The sequence below is a fragment of the Cryptosporidium hominis genome (genome assembly GCF_000006425.1).
Source record: "Cryptosporidium hominis TU502 chromosome 7 CHRO017059, whole genome shotgun sequence".
Taxonomy (NCBI): Eukaryota; Apicomplexa; class Conoidasida; order Eucoccidiorida; family Cryptosporidiidae; genus Cryptosporidium; species Cryptosporidium hominis.
Genome location: NW_667460.1, coordinates 1 through 23,083, shown reverse-complemented (window position 1 = coordinate 23,083; position 23,083 = coordinate 1). Strand labels below are relative to the sequence as shown.

At 34.7% G+C, this 23,083-nt stretch overlaps 14 protein-coding genes and 1 non-coding gene across 15 annotated transcripts; 9 read left to right on the top strand and 6 right to left on the bottom strand.

Moving 5' to 3' along the window:
• Positions 1-171: 171 nt before the first annotated feature.
• Chro.70227 (hypothetical protein) lies at positions 172-1,644 on the bottom strand. Its single annotated transcript, XM_663403.1, has 1 exon — positions 172-1,644. One exon carries the CDS (start codon positions 1,642-1,644, stop codon positions 172-174), a length of 1,473 nt encoding a protein of 490 aa, XP_668495.1.
• A 501-nt stretch (positions 1,645-2,145) lies between these two features.
• Chro.70228 (gamma-tubulin) lies at positions 2,146-3,618 on the top strand. The annotated part of the gene is made up of 1 exon (XM_663402.1): positions 2,146-3,618. One exon carries the CDS (start codon positions 2,146-2,148, stop codon positions 3,616-3,618), a length of 1,473 nt encoding a protein of 490 aa, XP_668494.1.
• Positions 3,619-3,645: 27 nt separating this feature from the next.
• Positions 3,646-3,999, bottom strand: Chro.70229 (hypothetical protein). The annotated part of the gene is made up of 1 exon (XM_663401.1): positions 3,646-3,999. The coding sequence occupies one exon, from the start codon at positions 3,997-3,999 to the stop codon at positions 3,646-3,648; it is 354 nt and encodes a 117-aa protein (XP_668493.1).
• Positions 4,000-4,722: 723 nt separating this feature from the next.
• Positions 4,723-7,275, top strand: Chro.70230 (mitotic checkpoint control protein kinase BUB1). Its single annotated transcript, XM_663400.1, has 1 exon — positions 4,723-7,275. One exon carries the CDS (start codon positions 4,723-4,725, stop codon positions 7,273-7,275), a length of 2,553 nt encoding a protein of 850 aa, XP_668492.1.
• Positions 7,276-7,711: 436 nt separating this feature from the next.
• On the top strand, positions 7,712-9,088 carry Chro.70231 (hypothetical protein). Its single annotated transcript, XM_663399.1, has 1 exon — positions 7,712-9,088. One exon carries the CDS (start codon positions 7,712-7,714, stop codon positions 9,086-9,088), a length of 1,377 nt encoding a protein of 458 aa, XP_668491.1.
• A 621-nt stretch (positions 9,089-9,709) lies between these two features.
• On the bottom strand, positions 9,710-10,261 carry Chro.70232 (hypothetical protein). Its single annotated transcript, XM_663398.1, has 1 exon — positions 9,710-10,261. One exon carries the CDS (start codon positions 10,259-10,261, stop codon positions 9,710-9,712), a length of 552 nt encoding a protein of 183 aa, XP_668490.1.
• A 324-nt stretch (positions 10,262-10,585) lies between these two features.
• On the bottom strand, positions 10,586-11,479 carry Chro.70234 (GLP_29_33086_34261). Its single annotated transcript, XM_663397.1, has 1 exon — positions 10,586-11,479. One exon carries the CDS (start codon positions 11,477-11,479, stop codon positions 10,586-10,588), a length of 894 nt encoding a protein of 297 aa, XP_668489.1.
• Positions 11,480-11,956: 477 nt separating this feature from the next.
• trnS lies at positions 11,957-12,038 on the top strand. Its single transcript has one exon. It is a non-coding gene; the product is annotated as a tRNA-Ser (tRNA).
• Positions 12,039-12,446: 408 nt separating this feature from the next.
• Positions 12,447-12,701, top strand: Chro.70235 (Sm protein F). Its single annotated transcript, XM_663396.1, has 1 exon — positions 12,447-12,701. One exon carries the CDS (start codon positions 12,447-12,449, stop codon positions 12,699-12,701), a length of 255 nt encoding a protein of 84 aa, XP_668488.1.
• Positions 12,702-12,949: 248 nt separating this feature from the next.
• Positions 12,950-14,101, top strand: Chro.70236 (hypothetical protein). The annotated part of the gene is made up of 1 exon (XM_663395.1): positions 12,950-14,101. One exon carries the CDS (start codon positions 12,950-12,952, stop codon positions 14,099-14,101), a length of 1,152 nt encoding a protein of 383 aa, XP_668487.1.
• Positions 14,102-14,154: 53 nt separating this feature from the next.
• Positions 14,155-14,748, bottom strand: Chro.70237 (vacuolar protein sorting 29). The annotated part of the gene is made up of 1 exon (XM_663394.1): positions 14,155-14,748. The coding sequence occupies one exon, from the start codon at positions 14,746-14,748 to the stop codon at positions 14,155-14,157; it is 594 nt and encodes a 197-aa protein (XP_668486.1).
• A 472-nt stretch (positions 14,749-15,220) lies between these two features.
• Chro.70238 (hypothetical protein) lies at positions 15,221-18,373 on the top strand. Its single annotated transcript, XM_663393.1, has 1 exon — positions 15,221-18,373. One exon carries the CDS (start codon positions 15,221-15,223, stop codon positions 18,371-18,373), a length of 3,153 nt encoding a protein of 1,050 aa, XP_668485.1.
• Positions 18,374-18,575: 202 nt separating this feature from the next.
• On the top strand, positions 18,576-20,069 carry Chro.70239 (mitochondrial processing peptidase alpha subunit). The annotated part of the gene is made up of 1 exon (XM_663392.1): positions 18,576-20,069. The coding sequence occupies one exon, from the start codon at positions 18,576-18,578 to the stop codon at positions 20,067-20,069; it is 1,494 nt and encodes a 497-aa protein (XP_668484.1).
• A 220-nt stretch (positions 20,070-20,289) lies between these two features.
• On the top strand, positions 20,290-21,663 carry Chro.70240 (Ruv DNA-helicase-related protein). The annotated part of the gene is made up of 1 exon (XM_663391.1): positions 20,290-21,663. The coding sequence occupies one exon, from the start codon at positions 20,290-20,292 to the stop codon at positions 21,661-21,663; it is 1,374 nt and encodes a 457-aa protein (XP_668483.1).
• Positions 21,664-21,768: 105 nt separating this feature from the next.
• Chro.70241 (TGF-beta resistance-associated protein TRAG (Fragment)) lies at positions 21,769-22,764 on the bottom strand. The annotated part of the gene is made up of 1 exon (XM_663390.1): positions 21,769-22,764. The coding sequence occupies one exon, from the start codon at positions 22,762-22,764 to the stop codon at positions 21,769-21,771; it is 996 nt and encodes a 331-aa protein (XP_668482.1).
• Positions 22,765-23,083: the final 319 nt, after the last annotated feature.

Sequence of the window (23,083 nt, the reverse complement as noted above, 5' to 3'; positions counted from 1 at the left end):
TATTTGTCAAAACGAGAGATAAGTGGAAAATAGTTGTAGGATTAGAACTCAAGTAGTTTTGTTTGATTGACTATAGCAGGTTTTGAAACTAAACTTTGAATCAAATTATTTTACAATTTTGGATACTTTGCGTGTGCAACAATACTAATTCATTAATATATTAGCTAAGCTTTAGTTTAAGGACATCAAAATGTCTAGTAAATGCTGATCTACTGGGGTTTTGTTAATGATTGATTCACATATACTGATTGCCGTAGCTTCGTCAAACAATTTTGCTAGGTACAACAATAGGTGAAAGTCGTTGAGGAGATTGCAGGAAGTCAAAGGTACTGATGTTAGCCTGGATTTAATAAATTCTGAGACATCGCTTGGCTTCTGAGGAACAATTCTATTTTCTCTGGGAAACTGCGATGAGGAAAAGAAAGGTTTTGGTTGGATAGGGGCGGACTCATTAATGCGTACTATTAGCCAGTGGGCATCAAACTTGCGGGTAGATACACCCTTTTCTAGGATTTGTGGTAGAATCTCACCCTTCTCCTCTTCTCTAATAACAATATGAGTGTCGTCCTTTAATCCTTTCTCATCAATTATTTTGTCTCTGAGAAGAGCTAATCCAAGGTCAGAAACTGCAAACGCATTTGGTATGGGGTCTCCTCCTTGGATAGACTTACAAGGGGCAATTGTACAGCAAATAAAGCTGCTAACAGGATAGCCAGTGTAATGAAGCGTTTTTAGTGCTTCTAACTGAAGCTTTCCAAGAGTAACAATCTCATTAGAAGTTAGTACTTCGTCTCTCTCATTATGTGTGAAAACCAATCCTAAACATTCGAGACCAAGAGATTGAGCAACTCTATCGACTTTAGATTTAAAACTATCATTTTCGAGAATAAGCTTTCCTGGTTCAGCTTTCTCATCTTGTGGAGGTTCGTAAATTGCTTCCATTACAGCTCGAATACCCATTGGATATGTACTATCTTCTCGATAGTATCCATACATCCAACCGACTCTTTGTTTCATCATACCTAATTTTGACCTCCAATAGTCAACAAATTGCATTGCTTCAGACAAATTCATCATCTCAAGGTGGTCAACGTGTCGATAAGCTTGGTGCCTTAGTGTAACTGAAGGAGGTATTTTGTTCATTACTCCTTTTGAAATAAAGAAAGATTTGTAGGACTGCTTAAGAGGTAGGTCATCAGTAACAAAATTTCTTTCGCTTAAAAATGAATCAAATGATTTAAAATGTGGCCCTTCACTTTTTTCCACGCTATTATTCATATCCTTAGAATCCGCAGAAGTAGAAGATGAATAGTTCGAATTTGAAGGCTTCTTTTCAAGTTGAGGAAGGTCACTTGTTGTCATATGTTTTGGCCTTTGGATGCTTTGCGTAGCAATCTGTGGAGTTGCATCAGTAATTAAATAAACTATCGAGCCATTAGAAAGACCATGCTGGAGCATACTAAGTGAGTCTCCCTTCAGTAGTGTGTTCCCGTGTGAGTCTAAACTTAGAAGTTGTTGTTCTTCGGGAACCTTAAGCGACTGAGCTATCTTTGACTTTAACATTGAAAGGTTACATGTTGAAGGAATTGTCACTCTTGATCTTCCGGAGGAAGAGAAAACCCGGATAATCCATTCTTCGTGCATTATTTAGGCTTAATTTAGGTTCCTGAAGTTTCTTTGTAAGGAAAACTTTCAGTATTTGGGTTTTGGGTCTTAGCCTTTGAAACTTTTTAGTTTAACTTATACCTCAAGTTTTTTTATTGCTACAAAAAAAAAGAGAAATATTAAGTAATTTTTTCTCAGGGAATTCCTTTCAAACCAAATTAAGAGGATAATCTATTTCTCAAATTTTTTGGGAATATTTTTACCTTTTAAATGCAGAAAAGAAAACTTTTATACCGTTCTTATGCGCACCCCCCCCCACCACGTGGGGACTGAGGCTCGACAAGCTTTTAATACAAAAGTCGCTAAAAAAGTGAAATTAAATATTTAATAGCAACATCGAATTAATTTCAATTTGGTTACAAAGATACAGCAGTTTTATATCTTAATAGCAGGATCCGAAAGACAGCTGAATTTTTAGCCAAATTTGTGTTTATTTGGTACAGAAGATATTTAATTAACAAGTATAAACTTTAATTAAAGATGCCCAGAGAATTAGTTACATTACAGATTGGGCAATGCGGGAATCAAATAGGCATGGAATTTTGGAAGCAACTATGTACTGAACATGGCCTGGATGCCAATGGAACAGTAATAAAAGACAGTGGCCCACTTGAAGATAGAAAAGATGTGTTTTTCTATCTTTCAGATGACAGTCATTATGTTCCTCGAGCCTTACTATTTGATTTGGAGCCTAGAGTTCTAAATAGTATAAAATCAAGCGAATTCAAACACCTTTACAACCCAGAGAACTTCTTTATTGGAAAGGAGGGCGGCGGAGCTGGAAATAACTGGGGTTGTGGTTACGATACAGGGGAGGAGGTTTATGATGAAATACTGGATATGATTGATCGAGAAGTGGAGGGCTGCGAAAGTATGGAGGGGTTTGTTCTTTGCCACTCAATTGCAGGAGGTACCGGTAGTGGGATGGGATCTTATATTTTAGAACTGTTAAATGAACATTATCCAAGAAAACTAATTAAAACATTCTCAGTTTTCCCAATGCTTAATAATGAGAGCTCTGATGTAGTGGTTCAGCCATATAACTCCGTGTTAACTCTGAAGAGATTAGCTTTAAACGCGGATTGCGTTGTAGTTCTTGATAATACTGCCTTGAGTGGAATAGCTGAAGATCGATTAAATCTGACGAATCCAACATTTGCCCAAACTAATGCTTTAGTCAGTACAGTAATGGCTGCTTCGACTACAACACTTAGATATCCGGGATACATGCACAATAATTTGGTTTCATTATTTTCCACTTTAGTTCCAACTCCAAGATGCCATTTTCTCGTGACATCATACACCCCAATTACAATTAGTCAAAATATACAACAAAATGTTAGGAAAACAACAACTTTGGATGTAATGAGACGACTTTTACAACCAAGTAATATTATGGTTAGCACAAATATGAGGAAGGGGACATATATATCAATATTGAACATTATTAGAGGTGAGACTGATCCAATGGAAGTACACAAAAGTTTGCAGAGAATCAGGGACAGGAATATGGTAAGATTTATTCAGTGGGGCCCTGCAGCAATTCAAGTAGCTCTTTCAAAATATAACCCATATTCTACTCAACACAAGGTGAATGGTTTAATGATGGCCAATAATACGGCTATAGCCGGCTTATTCCAGAGATGCGTAGCTCAGTTTGATAGGTTGATGAAAAGAGGAGCCTTCCTTGACAACTATAAGAAACAATCAGTATTCCAAGATGGACTTGACGAATTTGAAAATGCAAGAGAGGTATCAGAAATGTTAATTGAAGAATATAAGAGAGCAGAGAGAAACGATTATATGCTTGCAGGTTATAATACAGATTCTGGTTCAAAGAACTTACAACTTGATGGTTTATCTAGACAAGAACCTCCTTTAAATGAATACTCTGATGACTTGTATAATTATTACTCCAAGGAGAACAACCCAAATTATAACACTTATTGCTAAACAAAATAATTCAAATAGACTATAAAATTAATTAGCACTAGTTTCGACTACCTTCCGCGTACTTCTCCTTTCTTTTCTCAGTTTTCTCTTTTCGGACCTCCTCATGCATTTTGGATATTCAATTTTAGGATTTACTATCAATGTCTTTATACTTGGGGGCAGAATTTGGATTTGAGGTGAGCTTATGCCATCCGCTTCTAAGTATGGTATTTCAAACTTAATTTGATTGGATTTAATCAGCTGCACCAAACCAGACCTAACAGTTTCGTATGAATACTCGGATTCTTTTGAACCAAGACTTTTTAGTCTCTCAGGTTCAATTTTTTCTCTTAATCCTACGCACGACATAGACAAACTTGATCCAGGAATCCATTTAGCCATTTCATCATTATTAGCTAAGATGACACATGGAACATTATTAATCTTGCATGCTGTCAAAATATGGTTCCCAATTCCGAGTGAAAAAAGCTTTTGAGTGAATATGACTCCAGCAATACTAACAATATTCCGCAAAACTTCGTTGCACCCAATGTAAAAGAGCCCTCTAGACCATTTTATGTCTTTATTTCTAATATTTCTAACAACACTATTAGAAATGAGTTAGGATTTCACCAATTAAGTGAATAAACTTACCTGTTAAATTTATTATAAAATAATTCATGGGCATCCTGAGTTAGTACTTGCCTAAAAATTAAAAGCGTTTGTCATTTTTCTCTTAAAAAACACAGAATTGTAGGCCAAGACAAACTTACCACTTTGTTTTAGTATTTGTAAGTAAACTATGTCTTGTTCTTACAGAATTTTTTACTCGGTCACTTCCTTTGCTGCTCGCATTCATTTGACCAAATCTCTCTTGCATAACCCGCCCATGCATCGGGCGCCGCACTTGTGGCGGTATCTGTGTACAAATTTGTGGGCTGCAGGATCAGGAAATAAGTAACTTTTTAATAAGAAAAAAACTCAGAAAGTGCACCATAACAGTATTTGGAGAAAGAGGGCTGGGAGCTGTTCAGCGTACATAGGAGAAGGTTTGAGATCAGCTTTGTATCTGAGAGGGCCTTCTTGGATAGGTTGCATTTGCTGAATTAATCTAAGCCTTGTAAGATGAAAGGAAAATATAAGACATTTTTTAGTTTCAATGTTGATATTTTAAAGGATAATAAAATAAACCCATATGGTCTTTTTTCGAGAAACGATGAGTTGTCATTTGAGGAAATAGGGTACCTTAGATATCAATTAGACTACAATGAGTTTCCCAATACTAAGGCCGACGATAAGGAAAATCTAAGTAAGGTTTTCCAAAAGGGAAACTCTTGCAGTTCAACAAATAAAGATTCCTGGGTTAAAAAGGACCTTGATTCCAGGCGGATTTCTATATTAGAGCCTGTTACCAGTGAAAAAGTTGAATTAAATAAAGTCAGCGAGGTAATTGAATCGTTAAGCTTAAATTATATACAAAAAGATCAAGCTGTAATTTCTCCAATAGATTCGCAAGACAGTAATTATCCTGCATTTAAATTAGGGAGCTGTGGTAATTTTGACAAAAGTGAGGAAGGGGCTACTTTTCGCTCCGAAGATAATTACTATTTGGTCTCATTATTTGGTGTTCATAAACATAACTCAAAGAAAAATTTAACCTTCGAAAAATCCCTTTTTTCTATGGGATTGATTTCAACCATGAATCCTTATCACGTAAGATCTCGCTCATTTAGGGAGTCTATCATGCTAAATCACATCAATGAAAGGTACAATAATTATTCAAAGCTCCAACTATGTGCTGTCCCATATATGCTTTACCAAGTCAATTTGGCTTCTGTAACTAACAAGGATGATGCTCCAAGGTTGAACCAAAGCTCGTTTAAAACTGGTTATTCTTTTACCTTGGAAATTAGCCAAAGTTATAAGCGAACCTTTATGCTTAAAAAATTAATTGGGTCAGGAGCAAATGCGAGTGTATTTTCTTCTGATGTTTGCACAATAGTGAACGAAAAGCTGGTTAGCGTATTTTCATGCGCTGTTAAAATTCAGCATAAAGACCTTGGGCTCAATGTTAGGGAAATTTATGGTGGGCTATCTCTTTATAAGAGAAATAAAAAACGCATAACAGGTATTATTAAGAGGACTTCTATAGAAATTGAGAAACCTTTGATTCTGAATGAGTACCAAACAAATAGTTTTAATGAAGATATTAAAAAAAGGTCGCCACTAGTTCAAAAAACAGCCAGAAGCTCAATAAGTACAACTTATTTACCCGGAAGTAATATACCCTCCAGTAGGAATTCATTAAACTCGTGTTTTGCCCCTATGGATACTGCAAATGAGAATCAATCGAATGAAAATATGGCATTTAGGGCTTCAGTGAATAGCCTTGCACATACTCCAAAAATAAGCTTTTATGCAAGCTCAGGAAACACCCCACTAAATAATTTTAGAAAGAGCTCAGTATCTTCCGTAAAGACAGCTAGTAGAATTTCTGTTTCTTCGCACTGTTCTTGCAACTACGTTGATTCCGCTTCTGACGGAAGTTCTTTAACCAATCCAATTGAAATCGGAGAGGGGGTAACAATATTTTGTATAACGGAGCTATATATAGTTTCTCAAAGCTCATCGGGGATGATCCAGAACATCTTGACTAGGGAGATGATGAAGGGCGGCCGAGAACAAGAAAATAATCAAAAGAATGTGGAATTAAATGACGAACTTAGCGCTTCTGTGGGTATCTCAATACTACCTACATTTTTTGGAGCGCAAAGCTTACAAAACATACTAAACGAGTTTTACCTAAGGAATGGAATGACTATGGAAGAGCCAATCCTGTTATTTCTCACTTATCAATTTGCTGAAACCCTTCTTGCATTTAATGAAATGAAAATATTACATGGAGATATTAAGCCTGACAACATATTACTATATCCAAATCCTAGTTTTTGTGAGGAAGGCTGGAATAATGATACAAACCTGCTTACTTGTCACCCACTAATTCCAGAGAGCCATGAATTACCGATATTCATGTCAATAATTGATTTTGGGAGAAGTCTAGATATAGGAGAAATTTACAAAAACACCTTCTTTGAAGGAAATTGCCATGCAAAAAGCTTTCTTCCTCCTGTAATGTTAGAAAATCTCCCCTGGCTTCACCACATTGATATCTTTGGTATTGCCTCCACAATACATTGCTTAATTACTGGAAGATATATGGAGCTCACAAAGTGGAGCGATGAGACCCTCAGGTGCTTGGAATATAAGAACACTAAAAATAAACAAGATGAAAATGATATTCTTAAAGTTTATAGCTATAGAATTAAGAACCAGGGTTCATGTCTTAAAAGAAATTGGAGAATAGAGTTTTGGAGCAATTTTATGGCCAATTGTATCAACTTTTGCCCCATTCTCGACTCTAGATCTATACCAAACTCTGCTGAATTCCAGGGTTCTCTCTGTAATAATAATAAAACTGGGCTAGTTTCAGAACAGACAAAAGGTCTTCATGTTTCCCAATCAATTGACGAGATCTCGCGAAACATTACTGTTTTCCTAAGAAAGGTTCAAGCGGACATCATCTCGTTTTTCCAAGAAGACCAACAACTCAAAACTACTCTTTATAAGCAGCTCTTGAAGATTAGGAAGCAGCTCCAAAATGTCTCCACCTCAAATTAGATATTACTTCAATGCTTTTCTTGAGTCCCAATCTCATGAAAGGTTTGTTATTCATTGCCGCCATTTGCTGGCGGTAAATGCATGTATATGTGTGGGGTGGTAATAGTGCCGGGATTAATAATTAGTACTAGGCTTATAATTCTTGGTTAATATTGCTTTTTTTTTTTTGTTATTCTTTTTGTTACTTTTCTGATTAAAAATTGAAATTTTGGTCTCCTTTCCAACTGTGACAAGGTCTAAAGGATGCTAGGAGCCCAACAACAGAAAAGAATAGAGTCAATTCGACAGGAGTTGGACTACTGTCTGCATAAAATGAATGATGTTGACAGTGTTGGAAGAGGTAGGTTGTAATTTTTCCAAGTAATTTTTATATGTACTAACTTGTAATCCGAACACAATTGAAGGGCTCGAAGACCTTAAGATTTTGGTCGCAAGAATGGAACTGGGGGACATCCATGGAGTACTCTCAAGCGGCCTCTTGGACTCTGATAAGATGAGACCAATGGGCAGGAGGTTCAGCGTCAAAGTAGTTGACTATATTGTTGAGCGCTTTGGAACGGAACGCACTCTGCCCTACATCTCTTCAATAATGGCATTCTTAATTCAAGGATGCAAAGATATGGAAGTGCATGTCCAAAATTCAGCAGTCTCAACAATAGGATTAATTGCCAGCTCATTTCTTGCCGAAGAGATTTTTCAACTTAATCAGGATGTTGTAGACAATTTCTTTGATCCATTATTTCAATTCTCAAAAAAGGAAAGCAATCCAACAATTCAAATTAGTTCGATTGCAGCAGTTAGTTCTGCGATAGATGGGATGAGTACAAACCTAGTAATTATGAATCTTAATAAGCTTATGGGAAACTTGGTTCCAATTATGATGAATCCTAATACTTCAGAGGCATGTAGAGCCGTAGTAATTGATACTTTGAGAAAGTTGGTTGTTCTTGTCTGGACTTTTCTACAAGAAACATCTTTTGGAAGCTCTCCAGGTATGTATGATCTTAAGCAAAAGCAAAATATGGAGTCAGAATTGAATGTATGCGCAGAAGGTCTTGAATTAAAGCAAGTTGAGGGTATTAACGATCATTTGATCCTCCCTATTACTTGGAAACAAATCAGCAGTATTTTTAATGGGATACTTAAAGAATTACACCCTAACTATACTACAAATAGTAAGAATACCAACGTTAGAAGTGCATCTCTCTCTCTTTTAACTGAAATTATGGTTTGTTGCTTTGTTGCACAAGCAGGAGCTCTCTTGGCTGCGCACAACAGCAATATCCCTTTACAAAAACCCATTGATGGAATTAAAACTTATGCAGAAGTCATAATTAATGTAGTTAACCTTGGAGCTAAGGATAAATCGCCCAAAGTTAGAGAAGTTGCTCAATATTGTATTAAAAGGCTTCAAGAGGCTAATGAAGCTTACATTCCTGATGGTAGCGAAATGATTGGTTTTACTCAAAACATACAAATAATCGAAAAGGAGCAGCTCAACAACCAAAATATTTCTAAGAGTTCTAAATCTCGAAATAGAATTATGAATGAAAATTTCTTTAAAAATGCAACCGATGAAATTTTAGTTAAGCATGTTTCGCCTCCCTCAAGCTGGAGACAAATACAACGCAACTCTATAGAAGACAAAGAGAAACAGACTAAGTTAGATATGACAACAAAGAGTAGTGAGGAAGAACAAGTTGATAGAGAAGACCAATATCCTGCTTCAGTTTCTAGCATTACGGAAACTCAGTCAGTCCACAGTAATAGTAACAGTTGCATGGGTGCCAAACGACTCACTTCCTCAAGATAATACAAGCAATACTCAAAATTACCCTCCTCTGCATCTTACTGAGGCTGTTAACCAAAATCTATTCTTCCCAGGCTCTAAATATTCTACAGTATCTTCAAATATAAACGCTCCTCTTCCATCCCCCCTTTATATCGTCACTCAACCTCCAGTCATTCAAGGCAATGTGATGAACCATTCAGGTATTAATCAAGAATCAAGTGAAAAACAATTAATTCTCGAAAAGAAGGTAGAAGAACTAAGTAAAGAAGTAAAAAGACTTATTACGAGACAAAACGAACTGGAAAATGTCGCCCATGTATTAAAGATGGTTGCGATACATAGAGTGGACTCCCTGGAAGAGAAGATAAAAGGCTTGTCAGATTCCCTTAGGGAGACTAAAAAAGAAGTAAAGTTAGAAATGGACGAAATCCAGAATGAAAAGGCAACCTTGGAAGAGGAGTTAAGACATTTGTCCGTAAATGAGAGAAAGGAGATGATTGGAGATTTTCGCAGGCAATTATATAACAAGGCAAAACAAATAGTAGTTGAAAACAAGTAGTAGAGATCTTTAAATAATGCTTCTTCCAAAAAACTTTTTTGTTAAAATACTAGGTTTAAAGATAAAAAAATTAAAAGTTATACTTAGTCTGACTTTAAGTTATTCATCTTCGGGATTTTTTCAAAGCTCTTATTGAATTTCTTGGAAATATTGTCGATGTGAGGGGATACCTTTGGGCCTACAATGCTTGTGTAGAAAGAGTTGATGTAGTTCTTGAGTAAGAAAATATTTACTGCGACGGTAGTGAAAACAAAGAATCCAAGATTTCTGAGAAAAATGGATGAAAGTGCCAATACTAAGAATGAAATAAAAGATATGAATGGGAACTCCCATGAAATAGCGTCTATAGCAAGTTCAATCTTCTTGTTCATACATTTTGCAATGGAACTACAATGCTTTTCGAGCATTTCAGATGTTACCAAATCCTTTTTTTTAATAGCTTCAAGTTTCTCTGGAGCTACCTTAACACAAATTCCTCCAGCCAAAATCAAGAGAGAGAACACTGAGCAAATGAATCCAAAGAAGTTCCTTCCGAAAAAGATCATAAATGCATTAAATACGGTTGAAGCAACAACTGATTTCCACAGAGACGACCCATCGAGGAATCCCTTTATCATGCAATTGCACTCTGTCATCTTTTTGTCTAGTTACTCTTTCAACTTTACTAAACTGATAAATTATTAGAGAAGACTTAAAGTATTTTATTAATTGTTTCCTCTAATGTCTGTTATGTCTTTCCCTCAAAAAACAATCAACGAGAACCCCCAAACAAAACTTTTTGCAACTTTTAAATAAGAGGGGTGTACCCCGAATAAAATACACAAAAATTCGAGACTAGTTGGCGCCAGAAACATGAATGACAACAAAAATTAATTAAAATAGAAGTTATAGAATAGTTTGTAATAGTAATAAAAATTATAGATTCATATTATACGTAATAATAAATATAGTCTGTAGGCTTAGCTATTCTCCCTGGGAAATAATGCTGTTAGGAAGTCGGTTGATGTTTTTGTTATGTTATTTAAAAGATTATTTGGATACTCTATAAGCTCAAAATCGTTTCCATCCTCATTGTATAGTTCAAAGCAGATTGGAGTGGGGCGGATGTTTACATTGTAAATAGGGATCTGGTTCCTATATGCGTAGTGCAGACAACAATCCGTGCAGAGAACGCTGAATGATGTCCCAATAAAGATCATTAAATCAGCTTCTTTCATCCATGTTTGGGCTTTTTCCCACTCATAGAAAGCATGACTGGTATATGATTCGTCAAACAAAAGAAATAATGGTAATGATGGAGAACTGCAAGAGGGGCATGACCATTTTAAATAGAAGTCCTTTGGGATCTTATTATCTTGGTTAAAAAGCCCTTTCCAATCTATATATGAAAATTTTGAACTTGAATAGTCACAATTAGGATTTGCACATCTAAGGTAATGAATTCTTCCGTGAATTTCAATAATATTTTCTCTTGGGCAATTTGTCTGTTGCATGAGCCCATCTATATTTTGAGTGATTACTTTAATTCTGTTAGGAAAATCTGAACACAATTTTGAGAGTACTCTATGTCCTTCATTTGGTTTAGCTGTTAGAAAGCTGCTCCAGAATTTGAAGTTATTTTGAAATATAGAATACCATTTTATGGGATCTTTCCTGAAGCTGCCTATTGTTGCCCAAGCCTCTAGTTCAGAATTCCAAATTGCCGAGCCATCTCCACCGTCAGATTCCGATCTAAAAAGTGGGATTCCAGAGTCCAAGCTTAGCCCTGCCCCTGTAATAAAGAGGATCTTCTTGCCACTCTCAAAAATCTCGCTTCTCAGACTTGCCAAGACCGTGCCAATTCTAGTGTTCATTTATGTTCAATCTACAATCAATTGTCTTTGAAAATAATCAACTTAATAATCCTAATCGAACTCGAGACTATATTTCTAAAGGGAAAGGATGCAAGATCAACTTAGGAAAAAAATTTCTCGTCCACAGAACGAATTGCTAATATGTTGAACAAAGCGACGTCTGAGTTAATAACTCTATTTAAATATTAATCAGCGCTTAAATAGTTCATCGACTTTTTTATCGCACTACTTAATTAAGAAATATCCATACTGCTAATGGAATACCTCGTCAGTACTTAGTGCTCAGTATTAGTAGTTATGTAAAAGTAAAGTAGTTTCAATTTTCTTTCATATTTATATTCGACTTCCTAATCGAAGACGTTATCGAAAAACTGTCATGATGGAATTTACTTAAATATAACGTGTCTCGGCTTCTAATTCCCCGCTACTAAATATTTATTAGTAAAAGATCAATGACGAGTAGCTGTGTGCTAGGAAGGTGTGGTGACCGAGTGGTTAAGGTGGTGGCCTGCTAAGCCATTGTGCTCTGCACGCGCGTGTTCGAATCACGCCCACATCGTTTTTTCCCTTTTTCTTTTTTTTTTTTTGCATTTTAAACTTTTTTTCTATTTCAATTAGAGAAAAAAACAATCATTAATTTACATATATTTTTAATATTTATGCTAATCTCCCTAGCACTAAATTCAACAAGAGATAGAAAAATACAATAGATCTCGAAAGCTATGAAGTGAATTATTTTTTTACGCCTCCTTTTTCCAAAAAATTGTTTTCATTATTCTGAAAGAAATTTATCCAAGAAATTCCATTATTAATTATATCCCTGCTTCTGCACTCTTTTAACTACAAAGTTTTCTAATCCGACTATTAGAGATTGGCGCCATATCTGCTCCCGGTTAGTATCGTTGTGAGCATAAAGTTTTTGAAAAATTAGAAGTCATAAACCAAAAGTGTAAGGGTTTTTGAAAATATGGCAGACTCTGGAACTATTAAGCAAAATAACAAGAGCCCCAGTGATTTCCTGAGACAAGTCATTGGAAGTCCGGTTATTGTTAGATTAAATAGTGGAGTTGATTATAAAGGATTACTAGCCTGCTTAGATGATAGGATGAACATTGCCATGGAAGACACAGAAGAATATGTAGACGGAGTATTTGTTGAAAACCACGGAGATACCTTCATTAGAGGAAACAATGTTTTGTACATTTCTTCTCCGCCAAAGTAGAAAATTCTTTGAAATTACCTTAAATTAAGAAATTGAATGTAAATTGTTAGACTCATCTAGAGCTGAGTAGTAAATTATTTAGATAGCTTATTAGAATCCAATGAATTTAGGTCCGTTTTTAATCTTTGTCTTTCATATTTTCAGTAATTCGTTTGACGAAAGTCTGGAATTGCGGTTAAAGGGTTTTTTGATGCATAAAGTCGTTTTGTTCAAATAAATTACAAGTTTAATTAAGAGAAGCAAAAAAAATGAATGAAATTTCAGGTTCACTTTGGAATGCAAATAACTGGCACTGGGAAGAGAAAGATTATTCTAAATGGGGTAAAGAAGAGCTTAGAACAATTATGGAGTCTATTAAGTATTCTTTTGAGCTCGAAGCTCCAAAATTTGAACTATCATTCTCAGATCTATCAATCAGAGGTGAAGCGTCTATTTCGGTAAGGAAGAAACAACCTATTTTAGCCTATGAGTTTTCAATCTCCGGAACTTGGTCAGTAAATGAAGTAGAAAGTCAAAAGAAGATTATTCTTGGTCAAATTACAATTCCGGAATTCTCTGTGGATAATTATGAAGAAGACTTCCCTATTGTAATTACATGCAAAGAGGTTATAAATAAGGACTACAACTCAGAACTTATTCTTTCAGAGATGAAAAAGAAGTTGGTTGTAAAACTGAGAAAAAAACTTATGGAATTTCATAATAAACTATTAAATAAGGAAAACGACCAAAGAAAGATTGAAACTGAGAGAGTTAAAAGAGAGGAAGAAATTAAAATAGCAGAAATTGCTAGAGTTGAGAAGGAAGAGGAGAAAAGACAAATTTACAATCAACAAATTGAAAAGGAAACGTTAATTAAACAAAGAGAATCTGAAGCATCAACTAAAACAATTGATCCTCATCCTGAAGCTCAAGGAAGTGTTTGGAATGCAAACAATTGGCACTGGGAAGAAAAGCCAGAAACCAACTGGGTTATTGCTACGTTAACAAAGATGATTGAAGAGCTCTCGACAAATAAATCTGATTCAGGAAATTCGGATCTGATCCCAATCAGTTTCTCTGAAGTGAAGGTGACTGGGGAAGCATCCTCAAGCGTCAGAAAAGGCAAAAAAATTTGCGTCCTAGACTGCAGCGTTTTTGGTAGATTTAATGCAATCATTCCAGAAGGAATGTTAAGTCAAAACAAAGAGTCAAATCTAATTGGCTCATTTTCTCTCACAGAGATTAATATGATGGATACGCACGATTACGGAAAGAAAATTAATTATGAATCAGCAGAATTGGGATTAAAGACGGCTGATATCCCAGAGTTTGTTGATTTTAAGGGAAAAATAGAAAAACAAATTTTGGGGAGTTTAGATAGTGCGATACAAAAGTTCTGTGTTGAATTTCTAAATAAATAAATAGAATTAGCTACTATAATATTTTAATATACTACAAATCTATCCTTCATGTATTATTTTGAGAATTCACTCATAGCCACGTTGGTCTTTCCATCTCTTAAATCATACACATAAAGAACAACCTTATTGCCTTGAAGGGCCATTAGCATGAAGGATGGAGGAGCATCTGGAGTTAATGCACTAAATGCCCCTGTTGCTGTTCCAGGGTTTAGAAACAATTTACCATTTTTCTCAAAAACCCTTAATTTATGTGTGTGTCCAGTTACTAATATATCGCAATCTAGACGCCTTTGCCATTGCTCAAGCGAGCCAGGATCGTCCCACGGAAGAACCTGGTTTCCATGCATCAAACCTATCTTAAATTCTCCAATCTGTACTACTACATATTCAGGAAATACGCCATTACTTTCAGGGTCAGGATTAAAAATTGCAGAGTCCAAGTCTCCACTAACTATGTATACATTTTTGGTAATATTTTTCAGCATTTCCACGTATTCTTGCGAACATACATTACCTGTGCAGAGAACGTAGTTGATTTTATCAGTAGCCAGCAGCTCTCTAAAATTTGATGGCAACTCTTTTGCTCCGTAGGGAATTTTTAAATCACCAATCAATAACACTAAATCTCCAAAGTCTGTGGAACTCATTCTTATAGGAGTTGTTTGAGCTTCGGATCTTCTTATTATTAAAGCTATCGAAACTATATTTGCATAAATAAATTTATTTAAAATTCTATTAATTAATATTTACGAATCGTAGTCCTGAGGAAATTTCTTCCTTATAAAAAGACTATTTTTTTTATTAAAGATGAATATCTTACAACCCTCAATGTATTAATTTATATTTTTCCTACTTCTTTAGATAGCTTAGTCTCTTCTCAGACTCAAGCCTTAAATAGGGCTTTCGCAATACCCCCCAATACCCCCAACCGAAAAATAGCCATTTTAGTTGGCGCCTAAAGCTTGAATTTTTTGCATGCGATGATGATTTTTTGATCTAAAAGGAGTTAATAGATAAATAAGAAAATTCTTTATATTGGATATGTAACCTGAGATTTACAAGGAACTGGAACCTTTCTTTCGCACAACTTACTGTAAAAGTTAGGTAATTGCTTCAAAGATGAAATTTCCAAAGGACTTAATAGGCTTTTGGATATTATCGTCAATGTTTTTTATCTGTTTTTCATTAGTTTATGGTACTAAAACAGAAAGCGATGTCAAAAATAGTCTCCCATACTTGGAACTATACAAAGGAAACAAACAAGGTCTATTGCGACAGCACAGAATGGTGGGAGAATTTTTAGAATGTACTTATGTTGAGCATATCGATAAAAATTTACAAGATGGAAAAAATGAGGATTATTATCCAGGAACAGGAATTGATCGAAGCAAAAGTAGAGTGGTTTCTTTGGAATCAATTGATATTTCGAGTAAAATTATCAAAACTTTGGAATGCCAGAAAAAAATTATTGAACGTTGGATGAAAGATATTACTAAAACTTTAAAAGAAAATTTGTTTTCAGTCATCGAAATAAGGAGCTGGAGAGAAATGACAAGACCAAAAAGCTTGAATGGAGAAGCTGGAGAAATTTTAGCAATTCTAGAGAATAAAAACTCGAGTCCATTAAATAAAGTTAAAGAGGCTGTGGAAGCATTTGAAAAGTATATAACAGAACTTCACGATGCCTACTCAGAATTCCAAAATTCTGAAGAAAAACTGGAATCTGCTTCTACTGAAGAAGAAAAAAGAACCAGAGCACAAGTTGCTGTGTTAATTCTTGGTCAAAAGGAGAACAGAAGTCTGCTTAAATTTACAACGATAATACGCAACAATGCGGACGATGCAAGAGATTCAAAAAAACTTCTCGAGAAATTGTTTTTACTACTTTCTGGCGAAAGTTATAACAACAGAATTCTTCAAGCTCTGGAGCTTATTCAAATTTGTTTCTTTTTACTTAATGGTTTGAATGTTTTATCCGTATTTGAAGAACAGAGGTTATCTAATAAGTTCAGAAGGGATATGGAAAGAAGGAATTTAATTTACCAGCACAAAATTGAAAATAAAACGCTTTCAAAGTACCCAAAATTCTCAAATTCACCAAATTTTAAGGATATATCAAATTTCCTTTTGAGTTCTGTAAATAAATCAAGTGATGCTGAAAGTGAAAATAAAGTAAAAATTGAATTTATTCAGATGTTTGATGAGATTACTCAAGACTTTGGTATTCGTTGTCCATATTTTCTCACTTCAATATTGAGATCCGGAAGAGTTGGTCACTCTTTAAAAGGAGAAGAGTTGTTCGATTACAATGCAGTAAAAAATTGTCGGCTTGCATGGAAAGAAATATCTTCGTATTTATATAAAGAAGGCCAGATTGTTCCTTCGGCTGCAATTAGACAAGCATTGAAGAAAGCCTTATACAAACATGTTAAGACAGTTTATGTTTGGCCCAGAAATGCTTCAGGACTATTTAAAAGTCTTTTTGATCGTTCTGAATTTGAAAGAACATTTGATACTAGCAATGAAAAGAGATTTATATCAACTTGTTCTGAGGCTATAAATAAAGAAATTGGTCTGGGAACTTCCCATGCAGTTAGTTTGGACGAAATTGCAATCATATGTTTTGATTTCTTTAATTTATTAGAGTTTTACACAGATCAGTACAACTACGGAAATCAGGAGAATGTTGGAAGAGATGGAAACACCATTCTAGCAACTAAAAAGTACGTAAATATTAATACCTTACCATCAAAAATTAAGGCAAAAGCACTGGACGTAGCTTGCTCTAGAACATTAGCTGGATTAATCGACTTTCCCCCATTCAAATCTAATGATCTTGACAGAACGGTTATTGGTATTCTAACAACAAATTTTATGGAAACATGTGTTCAACGTATAGAAACTGTTCTTGGAGAGGCGTCGAAGTATAGAATAAGTAACCCCCAAACAATATGTACAGAGGTTAGAGATATCCTTAAGGATTATAATATGTTGTCTCAAAAGCCTGAAAATATAGAGGGTTCAATGGATATTTTTGAGCAATTTAACATTCTTGATACATCTATCGTTGCAGAAACTTCAAAAGGTCTATCCAAATCCTCTGATAGCATTGACTATCTAAAAATGCTTCAAAGTAAGCTTGGTAGCTTACAGCCAAGTTTTCAATCTACTCAAAGTAAAGATATAGGAATTTCCCCAATAAGACAGCTTGACCCTGTGAAGGCATATAATTTGGTCCGAAAAATGCATTTAGACTGGATGGAGCAAATGAGAAATGATCCAAGATATAAAGGTTTTACAGATTTAGAATTGAAAAATAACTCTCCTTGGGACAAACAAATGAAACTTTGGCATGAATTAATCACTCCTGAATTACCTGAAGTTAGATATGCAGCATCATACCTTAACAATAGACCTTCTAGATTTCCGTTGATTTCTGGAGATAAGAGAGGAAAACATAAAAAAATCACTCCTTTAGAGGAATTTCTTAATGAGGATTTGGATCCAAAATATAGAGCCAGATATCCACTAGTTGAAAATGGTCCGTTCGACGAACAAGATTTTTATTATGATGACGAATATTATAAACATCCTTATGAAGATTCTATAGCTGCCGAAGCAGCTCAAACTCAAGAATATTACATTAAAAGGGAAAATGGGAGCTATATAAAGAACGAGAAAGGAAGTTATATTAAAGAAAGAAACGGAAAGTATATTAAAATCAATAAAGGAGATTATATTAAAGAAGGGAGAAGAAACTATATTAAAAAAGACGAAGGCTATTATACTAAAAAGAGTGAGATAAACCAGCATTATGCCGCAGTTCCAGTTGTCCACGGAGAACAAATCACAGCGCAATTAGTGAGACCCAATAAAGAATATAATATTAAGGCGTACCAAGCAAGGAATAATGCTTTGATTAGCTACTCCTATATTGACAATGGATGCAAAGGGGAAGAATTGCCTTTACTTTGGGGACAAAGAGCAACCATTTTACATGAAAATATGATTAAAGGTTTCAAAATGGTTAAATATAGAGGGAAATATGGGCCAGGACATTTTGTATCTATGGATGATATATGTTATATTTTGGAGAGAGACTTTAAGGTGAAAAGAAATTATTTTGAGGATATTTCCAAAGTTAATTTAATGGAATGTCAAAAATGGTTTACAGAATACCTTTCAAAACTCTGGCCGCCATTTAACATGGAAGGCTTTAAAGCTGATGTAAAAACTTTATGTTGGGATTCTGGATTTAGAGGCTGGTTATAGGGGAGTTTATTAAATTCTCTAATTTTTGTTTCAAGCATGTAAATCCATAATTTTATTGGCGCCAAATCTGCCATCTAAATTGTTTTTATGTTCTTTTAGAATATTTGATTTATTACTAGATAATTAGCTGTAAAATCTATAATTTGTTATATACACATTTTTAGGTTGAGACTTTTATATTTAATATGAGATGTAACCGAACATGATTCAACAGAAAATTTGTCTTTTCAGACATGTATTAAGAAATATAAGCACACAGGTTCTGAGAACTAAAAAACCTATTTTTAGACAAATAAATGGTTTGAGAAGCATAGAAAGTTACAAAATTGCACCCCAAAATGGAATTGGGCCCATATTTTCCGAACTCAGTAATGGAATGAGAGTAATCACATTGGAAAATAGTAATAAAATAGCATCGCTGGGAATCATCATAAAGATGGGTTCTAGATTTGAATCAAAGAGTTCATTTGGATCATCAAGAGTTCTTTTTAATATGATACTTTCCCAAGAAGGAAAAACTTCGCAGAATTGCTTGCCAAATAAACTAGCATTAAACGGATTAATGTTGGCAGGTGGCTTCAATAGAGAATATACTTCATTTTTATTGGAATATTTAAAAGACCAGGAAATTGAAAATATCCAAGAATTCTTTGATGGAATATTTAAATTCTACAAAAAACAATTCAGTGGTGAGGAATTAGAACTCGCTAAGAAAAATATTAAAGAGGAATTGTTGTTTGAGTTAGAGAACCCTAGCATAATGCTTAATGAACTTTTGCATTCTACCGCATGGAAAGAAAATTCCCTAGGAAATAATCAATCAACATCTTTTGATCAAGTTTCAGATCTTAATATACAGAATCTAACTGATTTTAGAAATTCAAATTTTCTTTCGCGTAATACTATAATTGTTGGAACTGGTATCAGTCACGACCATTTAATTAAAAAGATCTTGAATTCATCAAGGAAGTTTGATATAACGGAACAAAATTCTGTCAATAATTTAAAAAACGATGAACAAACTATGAAAGTTCCAAAGTATGTTGGTGGCTTAGTAAAAAATAAGTTGCCCCATTACGGTTTTACAGATATATTGGTCGCATTTGAAACCAATCTGAATTGGAAAGGACGTGAATTGGTTGCATTATCTGTACTCCAGGCTTATCTTGGTGGTGGAAGCTCCTTTAGTGTGGGAGGTCCAGGGAAAGGGATTCATTCAAAACTTTTCTTGGATGTATTAAATAAATTTGACTGGGTTGAAAGCTGTAATTGTTTTGTTAACCAATACAGTGATACGGGATTATTTGGGATTCATATTACTTCTTACCCAGGATACTCATTAGAATCTATTAAGGTAATAGGAAAGCAGCTTGGTAAAATGAAAAATATCAGTGAAAGGGAGCTTGAAAGAGCTAAGAACCTAGTTCTAAGTACTATTTATACAGCTTACGAAAACAGGAGTCACTATATGGAAGAGATTTCCAAACAAATACTTTCATACTCTGAGTTCATTGAATTGGATGAAATAATCAATTGTATCAGGAGTATAGGCATAGAAGATATCAAAAAGGTTGCGGATTTAATTCTCTCCAAGGCAGACAGGCCTACAGTAGTCGCAGTTGGGACTGATACGAATCAAGTCCCAAATTACAACGAAATTATTTCAATAATATCTAGGCAAGTCAGCAATTATTAAACCTAAGAAAAAATAATCGTTAAACCAATATTACTACTCATTTAGTTTCTTTTAAATAATTATTTATATTTGTTAATTTCTTACCCACAGCATTTTCTCGCCATTATGGCGGTTTTCACTACCGCCTGAATATTGTCAAAAGCAGCAACAGCGATGTTTGACAGGCTACTAATACTAATTATTGTAATTGGAAATTACGATTTCTTATTAAGCTCAAAATATGAACATAGAGGGCGAAAAGCCAAGCTCAACAAATTTTAGCCGGGTTTCTACTCATAGCCATATTAGAGGATTGGGCTTGAAGAATGATGGGACAGCATCAAATGATGGATCATGCGGAATGATTGGCCAACTACAAGCCAGGGAATCTGCAGGGGTTGTTTTGAGCTTAATACAGAATAAAAAATTGGCAGGGAAGGCTGTATTATTGGCTGGCCCACCTGGTACTGGTAAGACGGCAATTGCCCAAGCTATAGCGCATGAATTAGGTCCAAAAGTTCCATTTTGTCCAATGGTGGCATCTGAAGTGTATTCAGCTGAGGTTAAAAAGACTGAAATACTTATGGAGAATTTTAGAAGAGCTATTGGACTTAGGATTAGAGATGTTAAAGAGGTATATGAAGGCGAGGTTGTTGAATTAGTCACTGAAGAAACTGAAAACCCCCATGGAAACTTTGGAAAGGCAGTATCAGCAATAGTATTGACTTTAAAATCAGCAAAGGGAACAAAAACACTTCGTCTTGCTCCTCAATTAAGTGATGTTTTTCAAAAGGAGAAAGTAAAGGTTGGAGACATAATTTATGTTGAATCTTCTAGCGGAATTGTTAAGAGATTAGGTAGATCAGATTCATTTGCCACAGAGTTTGACTTAGAATCTGAAGAGTATGTTCCTCTCCCAAAGGGAGATGTTTATAAAAAAAGGGAAATTGTTCAAGATATTACCTTGTATGATCTAGATTTGGCAAATGCTAAACCTCAAGGTGGCCAAGATATCATTTCATTATTGGGGCAATACGTACGTCCAAAGAAGACGGAAATAACTGAGAAACTTAGACTAGAAGTTAACAAAAGCGTAAATGAGTATATTGACCAAGGAGTGGCGGAGCTTGTCCCAGGTGTATTGTTTATTGATGAAGTACACATGCTCGATATTGAGTGTTTTACGTTCCTTAATAGAACTCTCGAAAGCTCTCTGGCTCCTATTGTTATTTTCGGAACCAATAGAGGCGTATGTACTGTTAGAGGTACTGATATGCTTTCTTCGCATGGAATTCCTGTTGATCTATTGGACAGACTTCTAATAATTAGAACAATTCCATATAATATTGAAGAAATGATTAGAATTGTTTCTATTAGGTGCGATATTGAGGGGATAAAAATGGATAAGGAGTCTTTACAGCTGATTGGGGAAATCGGTAGCTCAACATCATTACGTTATATATGTCAGTTATTGACTCCTGCTCATATTATTGCAAGCACTTTTGGAAGAGATACCATTTGCAAATCTGATATTCAAGAGGTAGATAGTCTCTTTTTCGATTCTAATGCGTCTGCTAGAAGATTGGCTGAAGACTCTAATTCATTTATCCTCTAGTTGGAATAATATATACGTTATTATTTAATAGTTTATAGTCAGATTTATGAATGATACTTAAAAAGTTAAAGTCGTCTAGCACTTTTTCTAACATAGTTTTATAAGCTAATTCTTATCAATAGTGATTGTATAAGTTTTCTTATTTTCTCTCCTTAATTGCCACTCGTCTGTGTTTTTACACGAGATTTTAACAACTTTGAGTCTATAATACAATGAGCAGCTTAATGTTCTTGGGGGGAGTTCAATGAGATCTATTGTTTTGATACAATTTCCTGAAATCCCGAGCAAACCACCTAATAGTCCTGACTGAGTACATTGCCAAATCCTTAGAGCCTTTTCTACTATTGAGTACGAAGCGAGGAACTCACCCTCCTTATTAAAACACAACGCATCAACTTGTTGTGTATGTCCCTGTAATACTCTCCACTTTGTTGCAGTTCTAAGATCATAAACAATAATTGAACGATCGAAGCCTATTGCAAATCTTTGTGTATTTTGATGGAAGGTAATCATTGGAAAAGCGCTAACTAATATGAAAAGAACTGATGTGACTGCTGTTATAGTTCCTTTGCGTAGTGTGGAGTCAAGTGGATCCAAGAATCCAATAGAAATATCAACCACCATATTTAAATAGGGAAAAGAATATTCAGGGAGACTAGATACAAAATATACCAATAATGATAGTACGTTGCAAGTATAGTTTATTCCCATATAGGGATACGCTGTTCTTCCAGCATATCCAAGTATATAAATGTATGTTTTTGGATCCAACTGGCCAATTAATTGAAGTAAATGTCTACAAGAAGTCCAAAATGGTGGGTACTGAGCCAACGTGAGCAATCTTATACAAAGACAAATAATACTATTTGAAACCTTAGTGCTCACATTTTTTTTATTGTTTTTTTGTGCCATTTTGTCACTTAAACTTCCGCTATCCACTTGGAAAATATGAGCTGCCATGAATATGTTATTTTCCCAACTAGTAAGACTGTTTCTAAGTAAATTAGGAACGCATGTATTTTCAATATTTTTTGCCTTTAGAAGACTTGTAAAGTTAAGAGAAAAAAGCTCCAATGCAAAAAGGAATCTCAAAGTATCCATTATGCTAATATTGTTGTAATAAGAGTTTATATCATAATTTAGGTTATCTTTGTATCCAGTGGCTTTAAAGCTTCCAAAACTCCCAATGTTCCCTAAACTTGAAGTGTTGACTATAATATTTGATTTACTAGAGTCAATGTTTAGGTTTTCCCAAGAATACCACTGTTCAGTATCATGTCTTCTGGCATATATCGGTTTAAGTAATCTCTTCTTTTCTTGTTGTTTCTCAAAATTCTTTGAGAACTTGATAATAATTTCAATATCATAAGTTGTTATGATACTAATCAGAAATGAAAGAATAATCTTTCCTATACAAGCG